The 12,020-nt window shown below is 40.3% G+C and overlaps 1 protein-coding gene across 2 annotated transcripts in view; it reads right to left on the reverse strand.

Moving 5' to 3' along the window:
• Positions 1–585: 585 nt before the first annotated feature.
• The window catches only part of CA5B (carbonic anhydrase 5B), a 136,291-nt gene continuing 124,856 nt past the window's right edge, over positions 586–12,020 (reverse strand). For both annotated transcript variants that reach the window (XM_066249749.1, XM_066249748.1), the window contains exon 8: positions 586–1,925. In XM_066249749.1, coding sequence (XP_066105846.1) covers positions 1,746–1,925 — 180 coding nt within the window. In that variant the 3' untranslated portion in view covers positions 586–1,745. The remainder of the gene's footprint in view (positions 1,926–12,020) is intronic.

The raw sequence follows: 12,020 nt of genomic DNA on the forward strand, positions 1-12,020 counted from the left end.
AACTGGGATCCATCTGGCACGCCCACCAGGGGGAGATGCTCTGCCCATCTGGGGCGTTGCTCTGTTGCAACCAGAGCCATTCTAGCGCCTGAGGCAGAGGCCACAGAGCCATCCTCAGTGCCCGGGCAAACTTTTGCTTCAATGGAGCTTTGGCTGCGAGAGGGGAAGAGAGAGACAGAGAGGAAGGAGAGGGGGAGGGGTGGAGAAGCAGATGGGCGCCTCTCCTGTGTGCCCTGGCCGGGAATCGAACCCGGGACTCCTGCACGCCAGGCTGACGCTCTATCACTGAGCCAACTGGCCAGGGCCGTGTTTACCCTTTTAAAGATAACTGTGGTTTGAAACAGATCAGTTAAGTTAACATAAATGTTTTTGCCCACATTTATCTTTTTGGGAATTGTATTCGTTTCCCAGAGTAGAGTTGCCTCCCTTTCCCAGAAAAGGCATGCACCCTAGAAGCAAATGCCTTCATCCCCCTTCCAATCCCCTTTAGAGCAGAGATACCCCCCCCTAAACTTACACATACAACTCCAACTCTATCTATTCTTCCTCCTGAATCATTATTCATTTTTCATTGTGGTAAAATACACACAGCATAAAACTTGCCATCTTAACCTTTTTCAGTGTACAGTTCAGTAGTGTTAAGTGTATTTATCCAACCCTATCTTGCAGACCAGATGACTAACATATTAATGAAAGAAATACTACTAGTTAATACAATATTGAACACAGGATTATTGGCAATTAGAGACATTACAAGATATTTACAAACAAGGGCAACAGTGGTGTGAATTCCTTGCAATATGTATAATTATCTAGATTTTAGCCTGCCTGAGAAGTTCCTCCCCCACTACTGCAGCGAAAGTCTTCTAAGCCACTGTAGAAATTGGGAAATTTATTTTGATCCTTGCTTGGAACCTCCACAAATGAAATAAAATAAAGTTCAGACAGTTTTAAAGGGAAGCCAAGATAGTTCTAATATCATAGTCTATGAAACTGTGTACAAATAATACAAAATAAAGTATAAACTATAGATTATATTACTAGTTATTTGAATAATACTTCTATAAATATATCATGAAAGAATTCTAAGTTCTAAGCACTTCAAGAATTTTCTTTAAAATGTCCTATGCTGCATTTGCTTTCTATATGATCAAACCTTTAAGTAAAATATCTGATGTTTAGAAATGCAAAGGTATTTCCCGATATCAGCAAATCTTTGTTTCCTTAGGATTACAAAATATTGATAGTAAGTAAGTAAGCACAGCATGCAAGATAACTAAAGATCAGGGCAAATATGCTCATTGAGATGGCCTTAAAAAAGAAATGTCATCCATATTTTGAAATCAAATGCACCTGAAACCAGAGTGAGTGTTGAGCTCCGAAGTGCCCGACTGCAGCTCTTTCTGAGAGCCTGCATTCTGGATGGTCAGTGTCTGTAGTGAAATATTTTGATTATTCCCTCTATGCCACCACCAATTGACAAACATAAAAAGGACAGACAGCTCAAATGTCAGATATAAAAAGACATTATCATATCAACTGGTTGCTCTAAGAGAAACTTGTGTCTCTTGCTGCTACTTCAGTGATAAAATATCATTATCAATAAAAGACTGAAGGGTCACTGCCATACCAAGAAATGCACATCAATAATTAGTATTAAACGCAGATGTTTAGAATAGTCTCAGTTAACAAATTTTTAAAAGCTCTTACGTATTAAAGCAAAACATCACCTAGATGTGGTTGTCTTAGGGGCTTGCTTGGCTGGCCGACGACTTGGGTTGCGCTCGTATATTAAGCACATAATCATGACGGAAGGATGAGCGGACCGTGCGATTCATGAGGGGCTGGAGGGGGCGGAAGTTGTCCACCATTCTTTTCTCTTTCTCCCCCTCGGAAGTGAAAAGGAGGGTCCGAAATTGCTCGAGCTTGAAATAGAAACAGGAAGCATAAATAATTTCCATGGAAAAACAGCTTCAGTGCACGAAAATTACTTTCATTTCTACAACTCTGAAACATTCCTCTAAAATTGGCCAGGGAAGGAGAACTTATTTCAGGGTAAGAAGCTCTCGCCGCTGTACAGTGAGGAAGATGTTGTGTGGGGAGGAAAGCAGCAGGAGGTGGTGAAACCAGCCAGGCACTTGGGACCCAAGGACTGTGGGAGGGAGGTCAAAGGCCCTCTCCCCCACATAGTAGCCATTTGCCAAGAACGAGTTACTTCATCTTTGATTCCAGGAACCTCATCTTGTAATGCACAAAACAGCCCACAGAATGAAAAAGGAAAGGCCGGTACATAGAGTACCAGCGCCGAAAATGTTTTGTTTTTTCAAATTTTAACTGAATTGTTAACAATGTATTCTTTTTTTAAAAAACATTTTATTGATTGATTGACTTTAGAGAGACACAGAGAGGGAGGGAAAAAGAGAGAGAGGAAAGAGAAATGTTGATGTGTTGTTTCCCTTATTTATGCATTCATTGGTTGTCTCTTGTATGTGCCCTGACCAGTGATTGAACCTTGGTGCACTGGGATGACACTCTAAACAACTGAGCTACCCAGCCAGGGCCTAACATAATTTGTTCTTAATTGCTTACCATACCTAGCCACTATGGGCGAGGCAAAGCACGTGGCTCCCTTAACAGGCCGTGGGCCCCTTGTTGACACTGTCCTTAGTTTCTGAAATGATGGCAAGAGCCTCTGCAGTCCCTTCGGGTAGCCACAAGCCACATATAGCTACTGAGCACTGGAATTGTGGCCAGTGTTGACTAAGAAAGTGAACTTTTTATTTAATGTTCATTTTAATGTATTTATATTTAAATGTAAATGGTCACATGGGGCTAGTGGCTAATGTATTGGACACAGCAGCTCAGTACAAAAAGAACAACCCCAAACAAGGGTTCCTCAATGTGACAATAGCATCAGCCAGTAGTGCCTTGGTTTCTGAGCGACTATACTGTGGACACTTGACTTGGAAGTCAGTTCGGAAAACCTGTTCACAGCCTTTCTCGTTATTCAATCAGGTGCACTACAGCTTGGAGGAGATCAACCTGAGGCACAGTAGGCGAGCCTGTAAAGATTCGTTTGGATCAAAAACTTCAGACTAAGTAGAGACACAGAGGCAGGACTGGGACCAGAAGCAAGGACCAAACAAGTTACCATACTTACAAATGTACACCTGTGTTATACCCTCATGATAAGGAACGTGTACAAGTAACAAGATTTATTTTTATTTGACAAATTACAACGATTAGAAATAGCCCAAACATCAATAAGTTACATTAGATCTATAAAATGGACTAGTACATAGCCATTAAAAATGATATCCAAGGCCCTGGCCAGTTGGCTCAGTGGTAGAGCACCAGCCTGGCGTGCAGGAGTCCTGCATTCGATTCCTGGCCAGTGCACACAGGAGAAGCGCCCATCTGCTTCTCCACCCCTCCCCCTCTCCTTCCTCTCTGTCTCTCTCTTCCCCTCCCGCAGCCAAGACTCCATTGGAGCAAAGTTGGCCCCGGCGCTGGGGATGGCTCCATGGCCTCTGCCTCAGGCGCTAGAATGGCTCTGGTTGCCACAGAGTGACGCCCCAGATGGGCAGAGCATCGCCCCCTGGTGGGCATGCCGGGTGGATCCCGGTCAGGCGCATGCGGGAGTCTGTCTGACTGTCTGACTGCCTCCCCGTTTCCAACTTCAGAAAAATACACACACACACACACACACAAAATAGATATCTAAGATAATACTGTAGGGCAAATGAGTTTGTAAAATTTGAATTTTTTGAGTTTGCTCACTTTTAGCATTAAAAAATGGCACTGGGAAGCCATGTGTATGCTTGCCCATAGAGCAGGCTGTTGATTGCAAATTGTGGATTACCTTCCTGCTTGGGAAGGGCCATTGTTTTGCTAATGTTTGTTAGAGAAAGGTCTGTGTGGGGCCAGCCAGTTTTGCAGGGAGAGCAGAGAGAATGCAGAGTGCTGAAGAAGAAGCCAGTTTTGCAAGAAAGAAGAAAGAAGGAGAGAGAAGCCATGTTGGCAGGGAAAGAGAAGGTGTACAGATGGGGAACCAGAGCTGAGGGGCTTTGGGAGCTCTACGGAGGCTTGTGGGGGCCTTTGATTCTTAGAGGAATCAGAGAAGATTCTCTTGGTTGTGGAACTGGAGAATGTGTCAGGGCTTTGGGAGCCAATGAAAGAGAGGGAAGAGGTCTTCCCTGCCTGTTTGCTTGTGGGCCAGTGCGAAACTTTAATAAAGAAATGGCCCACCATTTTTTGGCTCCACAGTTTCTTTACCATCTACCTGAATCTAATGAGAACCTGCACGTGAATGGCCAAAACGGCAGCAGCCACAGGTCTTACAGCCATGATGGCGGCAGCCACTGACCCTATAAATGCTATTATCTATATGATGTTCCACATATCTGAGTAAAAAAAGGCAGCAAAATGGTTCATGCAGAATGATTCCATTTTGTTTAAAAAGTTAAGTATATTTATACATATAAAACACCAGAAGAAGCCTGACCTGTGATGGCACAGTGGAAAAAGCATCAACCTGGAACACTGTAGTCACCAGTTCAAATCCCTGGGCTTGCCCAGTCAAGGCACATACGAAAAGCAACTACTATGAGTTGATGCTTCCTATTCCTCCCCACTTTCCCACCTTTCTCTTTCTCTTTCTCTCTCTCTCTCTCTCTCTCTCTCCTTTCTCTATAGTCAATAAATGAAATCTTAAAAACAAAACAAAAAAACCAGGAGGACAGACCTGTGAGGTCGGTTGACAATGGGGGAAGGTCACATGAGGAACCAACCACCCTTTTGGCGCCCATGACCGCCAAAAGAAATGGCCCAGGAGCATTTTGAAAAAAGACAACTGGAGATGACGTCAGAGTAATGGTGGAGTAGGAAGCGATACCGATAAATCTCTCCCAAAACTCAACAAGATCTTCAACTAGAAACAGAAAAACCTATACTTGGAGCCTCCAGATGCTTCGCAATACACCCGAAGGTATGGTCGAGTGAAAAATTGGCTAAATATATAACCAAACCCTGAAGGAAATAGGGAGTAAGAAATGCTCCGCCTTCCTCACTAACCTAAACAGGGCGGCTTTCTCTGGTAACTGTGAATATAGAAACTGAGGCGGGCAAAGGGGGTGAATACATCCAGGCCGTGGCACAAACAGCCGAACCAGGCTGTGGCACGAAGATCCTAGCCGAGGAAAAACTGATCCTGTGGCAAGCCGGGCAATACAAGCTAACACTCACGCCAAACCCAAACAGAGAAAGACAAGCGGGGCAGCCATTTTACCCGTTCTCCTGGTTGGTGCGCAGTTAGTGGGCGAGAGATTTCTTCCTAAGTCCTGGAAGTGGGTGTCCGTGTTACCCCACAGAGAGGCAGGGTCAGAGGCCTTTCTGTGGGCCGAAAGCAGAATCTCTGAGCAGCCCCAGCGCCCTGGGAAAGCCGCGCACGGGAGGGAGCGAGAACTAATTCCAACGGTGGAAATTTTCCGTGCTGGTGAGGGTTTCACTCAGAGGGAAACGCGGCCGGCTTCATATCCTGGTGTGCGCGCGCAGATAGGTAGTGAGCGATTCCTCTGAGTGCCTCGGCAGTGCGCACCCGTGTTATCGCACAGAGGGGCAGAGTCAGGGGCCTTTGTGTGGGCAAAAGCGGAATCTCGGGCCGCCCCAGCGCCTTGCAAAAGCCGCGCACGGAGACGGAGCGAGAGCGAATTCCAACACTGCAACTTTTCCATGCGGTTGGGGGTTTCACTCAGAGCGTGAGACTGCTGGCCGTATATCCTGGTCTGCGCGCGCAGATAGTGAATGAGAGTTTCCTCCAAGCGCCCCGGAAGTGGGCACCCGCCTGTGTTACAGGACAGAGTGTCAGAGCCAGAGGTCTTTGAGTGGGCGGAAAGCCCGCCTGATTATGCTAGCAGCTCTGACTGACTGAGCCTTACCCAGAGCCCTGTGCTGAGTGGGAATAGAGTGGGGAGTTGCCAGCTCTTTGAACCTCTTACTATCCAGGCAGAGGCAGCAGCAACCCCATAGCTGGATTATCAGGCTACTAATTGAGGAAGGAAAGACTAGGAGAAAGGCTCCAGGAACACGGACTCTCTCACTGTCGGAGCCTATAAATGCTAATGAGCCTCGACTCCCAACGAGACTAAAGCACAATACATGACATTGCCATAGAGACTTATTAACTGCAAACCTCTACCTGAGCGTGCCAAAGGGGCAGAACCTGGGGTACAGAGTCACCGACCAGGAAGAGGGAGAGAAAAGAAAAAGCAAGAAGATAACCTCTCAAAATCAAGAATAATCTGCAGACTTTATAACCTATCCCATTTTATTATATTTGTTCGTTTGTTTCTCTTATCTTCATTCTTGATACTTTTTTTCCTCCTCCAATTTGGCTGATTAACTCTCTGCCGGTCTTACTCTCTCCTCTCCTTGAACTACACTACCCATAAGTGTTACATCTCCCATTATCTTTTTTCTCCTCTTCCTTTCTCTCTATGAGGGTTGCACTCCAAAACCCTTAACTCTCTCTCTCTCCTTTCTTTTTTCTTCTTTTAGTGGTTCCCTCTTTTTTTCTCTCTCTCTCTCTTTCTTTTCTCCCTCTATATTAGTTTCTTCCTTTCTCCTTTACATCTCCTCCCATCCAAACCTCAATAACAAACAAATTCTCTTATCTGGGACTCAAACTTATGTTTGTGGCATTTTGGGGGGGTTTTACTTCACCTTTTTAACTCACTAGCAGTGCTCCCATCCCTGGCTCTCCATTTTATCTAGTTCTTGTTCCACTAAATACAATAGTATTTTTTTAATTTGTCCCCCCATTTTTCTGTTTTCCTCTTATTCCTCTCATCATAACTCTTAGACAACCAACACCTAAAAGCAAATCATTTTATTCTTGACCCAAATTTTTTCCTTATTTGCTTTTTGTGGGTCCATACCCCCCCTTTTTTTTCTTTTTTTTTTTTTGCCCCTTTATTACTTTTCCCCAATTCAGGACCTCCATCACAGGCATTGTTTGTTATAATTCACAGTTCACCACAAGATTTTCTCAAGAAAAAGGGGAGAGGAGAGGAAAAAAGGAGAGGGGGAATAATTTCCTTTTTTTAAAAATTATTATTTTATTTTTCTTTATTTCATTATTTTTTTTTAAAAAAACAACTCTTTTTGATTTTTTATTTTTTTTAACTTTTTATTCTTTATTAAATCTCATTAATACTATCAACAAAACCACCCTCAGATGCCATTAAGGAAGAGAAAATCGAATATCATGGATATAAAAGAAAGAGAGGTAACACAGCTAGATTAGGAAAAATCTATGGAGAAAAAATTTAATATATTGGAAACCTTGGAGAGAAATGACAGAGAATTCAAGATAGAAATCCTAAAAATCCTCCGAGATATACAAGAAAACACAGAAAGGCAATTTAGGGAGCTCAGAAAACAACTCAATGAACACAAAGAATATATGTCCAAAGAAATTGAAACTATAAAAACAAATCAAACAGAGATGAAAAACTCAATTCACGAGCTGAAAAACGAAGTAACAAGCTTAGCTAATAGAACAGGTCAGATAGAAGAGAGGATTAGTGAAATAGAAGACAAGCAACTTGAGGCACAACAGAGAGAAGAAAGAGACTCAAAAATTAAGAAAAATGAGATAGCCCTACAAGAATTATCTGACTCCATCAAAAAGAATAACATAAGAATAATAGGTATATCAGAGGGAGAAGAGAGAGAAAATGGAATGGAGAACATACTCAAACAAATAATAGATGAGGACTTCCCAAGCCTGTGGAAAGAACTAAAGCCTCAAATTCAAGAAGCAAACAGAACACCGAGTTTTCTTAACCCCAACAAACCTACTCCAAGGCATATCATAATGAAATTGACACAAACCAACAGCAAAGAAAAAATTCTCAAGGCAGCCAGGGAAAAGAAGAATACAACATATAAAGGAAGGCCCATTAGATTATCATCAGATTTCTCAGCAGAAACTCTACAAGCTAGAAGAGAGTGGACCCCAATATTTAAAGTCCTGAAAGAGAGGAACTTTCAGCCACGAATACTATACCCATCAAAGCTATCCTTCAAATATGAAGGAGAAATAAAAACATTCACAGATACAGAAAAGATGAGGGAATTTATCATCAGAAAACCCCCACTCCAGGAATTACTAAAGGGGGTTCTCCAATCAGATACAAAGAACAAAAAAAAAACAGAGCCACAAGTAAAAGCTCCAAGAAGAACACAATAAAACCAAATTTAAACTGTGACAACAACAAAAAGAAAGAGGGGGAGAAGATGGAGATTAACAGTAGCAAAGGACGATGGAGTGCAAAAGTACTCACAAAATAGTTCGCTACAATGAACAGGGTAGGGACCCTTTTCATTACTTAAAGGTAACCACCATTGAAAAAACCACCACAGAAGCACATGAGATAAAAAAGATAGCAACAGAGGAAAGATGTATGGAATACAACCAAATAAAAACAAAAGATAGAAAAACAAAAGGGAAGGATCAAACAAGACACAAAACTAACAGAAAGCAAGATATAAAATGGCAATAGGGAACTCACAAATATCAATAATTACACTAAATGTAAACGGATTAAACTTACCAATAAAAAGGCACAGAGTAGCAGAATGGATTAAAAAAGAAAATCCAACTGTATGCTGCCTACAGGAAACTCATCTAAGTAACAAGGATAAAAACAAATTCAAAGTGAAAGGCTGGAAAACAATACTCCAAGCAAATAACATCCAAAAAAAAGCAGGTGTAGCAATACTCATATCGGATAATGCTGACTACAAGACAGGAAAAGTACTCAGAGATAAAAATGGCCATTTCATAATGGCTAAGGGGACACTGAATCAAGAAGACATAACAATTCTTAATATATATGCACCAAACCAAGGAGCACCAAAATATATAAGACAGCTACTTATTGATCTTAAAACAAAAACTGACAAAAATACAATCATACTTGGAGACCTCAATACACCGCTGATGGCTCTAGATTGGTCATCCAAACAGAGAATCAACAAAGACATAGTGTCCTTAAACAAAACACTAGAGCACCTGGATATGATAGACATCTACAGGACATTTCATCCCAAAGTGACTGAGTATACATTTTTCTCCAGTGTACATGGATCATTCTCAAGAATTGACCATATGTTGGGCCACAAAAACAACATCAGCAAATTCAGAAAAATTGAAGTTGTACCAAGCATATTTTCTGATAATAAAGCCTTGAAACTAGAATTCAACTGCAAAAAGGAGGAAAAAAATCCCACAAAAATGTGGAAACTAAACAACATACTTTTAAAAAATGAATGGGTCAAAGAAAAAATAAGTGCAGAGATCAAAAGATATATACAGACTAATGAAAATGACAATACGACATATCAGAATCTATGGGATGCAGCAAAAGCAGTGATAAGAGGGAAGTTCATATCACTTCAGGCATATATGAACAAACAAGAGAGAGCCCAAGTGAACCACTTAACTTCCCACCTTAAGGAACTAGAAAAAGAAGAACAAAGACAACCCAAAACTAGCCGAAGAAAGGAGATAATAAAAATCAGAGCAGAAATAAATGAATTAGAGAACAGAAAAACTATAGAAAAAATTAATAGAACAAGGAGCTGGTTCTTTGAAAAGATCAACAAAATTGACAAACCCTTGGCAAGACTTACCAAGGAAAAAAGAGAAAGAACTCATATAAACAAAATCCAAAATGAAAGAGGAGAAATCACCACGGACACCGTAGATATACAAAGAATTATTGTAGAATACTATGAAAAACTTTATGCCACTAAATTCAACAACCTAGAAGAAATGGATAAATTCCTAGAAAAATACAACCTTCCTAGACTGAGTCAAGAAGAAGCAGAAAGCCTAAACAGACCTATCAGTAGAGAAGAAATAGAAAAAACCATTAAAAACCTCCCCAAAAATAAAAGTCCAGGCCCTGACGGCTATACCAGCGAATTTTATCAAACATTCAAAGAAGACTTGGTTCCTATTCTACTCAAAGTCTTCCAAAAAATTGAAGAAGAAGCAATACTTCCAAACACATTTTATGAGGCCAACATAACCCTCATACCAAAACCAGGCAAGGATGGCACAAAAAAAGAAAACTACAGACCAATATCTCTAATGAATACAGATGCTAAAATACTAAACAAAATACTAGCAAATCGAATACAACAACATATTAAAAAAATAATACATCATGATCAAGTGGGATTCATCCCAGAATCTCAAGGATGGTTCAACATACGTAAAACGGTTAACGTAATACACCATATCAACAAAACAAAGAACAAAAACCACATGATCTTATCAATAGACGCAGAAAAGGCTTTCGATAAAATACAACACAATTTTATGTTTAAGACTCTCAACAAAATGGGTATAGAAGGAAAATATCTCAACATGATAAAGGCCATATATGATAAACCATCAGCTAACATCATATTAAATGGCACTAAACTGAAGGCTTTCTCCCTTAAATCAGTAACAAGACAGGGTTGTCCACTCTCTCCACTCTTATTTAATGTGGTACTAGAGGTTCTCGCCACAGCAATCAGACAAGACAAAGAAATAAAAGGCATCCATATCGGAAAAGAAGAAGTAAAGGTATCACTTTTTGCAGATGATATGATCCTATACATCGAAAACCCCAAAGAATCCACAAAAAGACTACTAGAAACAATAAGCCAATACAGTAAGGTCGCAGGATACAAAATTAACATACAGAAGTCAATAGCCTTTCTATATGCCAACAATGAAACAATTGAGAACGAACTCAAAAGAATAATCCCCTTCACGATTGCAACAAAAAAAATAAAATACTTAGGAATAAACATAACAAAGAATGTAAAGGACTTATATAATGAAAACTATAAACCATTTTTAAGGGAAATTGAAAAAGATATAATGAGATGGAAGAATATACCTTGTTCTTGGCTAGGAAGAATAAATATAATCAAGATGGCTATATTACCCAAAGCAATATACAAATTTAATGCAATTCCCATCAAACTTCCAATGACGTTTTTTAAAGAAATAGAGCAAAAAATCGTCAGATTTATATGGAACTATAAAAAACCCCGAATAGCCAAAGCAATCCTAAAGAAAAAGAATGAAGCTGGGGGCATTACAATACCTGACTTCAAACTATATTATAGGGCCACGACAATCAAAACAGCATGGTATTGGCAGAAAAATAGACACTCAGACCAATGGAACAGAATAGAAAGTCCAGAAATAAAACCACATATATATAGTCAAATAATTTTTGATAAAGGGGCCAACAACACACAATGGAGAAAAGAAAGCCTCTTCAATAAATGGTGCTGGGAAAACTGGAAAACCACATGCAAAAGAAGGAAACTGGACTACAGTCTCTCCCCCTGTACAGAAATTAACTCAAAATGGATCAAAGATCTAAACATAAGACCTGAAACAATTAAGTACATAGAAGAAGACATAGGTACTCAACTCATGGACCTGGGTTTTAAAGAGCATTTTATGAATTTGACTCCAATGGCAAGAGAAGTGAAGGCAAAAATTAATGAATGGGACTACATCAGACTAAGAAGTTTTTCTCAGCAAGAGAAACTGATAACAAAATAAACAGACAGCCAACTAAATGGGAAATGATATTTTCAAACAACAGCTCAGATAAGGGCCTAATATCCAAAATATACAAAGAACTCATAAAACTCAACAACAAACAAACAAACAATCCCATAAAAAAATGGGAAGAGGATATGAACAGACACTTCTCCCAGGAAGAAATACAAATGGCCAACAGATATATGAAAAGATGCTCATCTTCTTTAGCTATTAGAGAAATGCAAATCAAAACGGCAATGAGATACCACCTCACACCTGTTCGATTAGCTATTATTAGCAAGACAGGTAATAGCAAATGTTGAAGAGGCTGTGGAGAAAAAGGAACCCTCATACACTGTTGGTGGGAATGTAAAGTAGTACAACCATTATGGAAGAA

The sequence above is a fragment of the Saccopteryx bilineata genome, chromosome X (genome assembly GCF_036850765.1).
Source record: "Saccopteryx bilineata isolate mSacBil1 chromosome X, mSacBil1_pri_phased_curated, whole genome shotgun sequence".
Classification (NCBI taxonomy): domain Eukaryota; kingdom Metazoa; phylum Chordata; class Mammalia; order Chiroptera; family Emballonuridae; genus Saccopteryx; species Saccopteryx bilineata.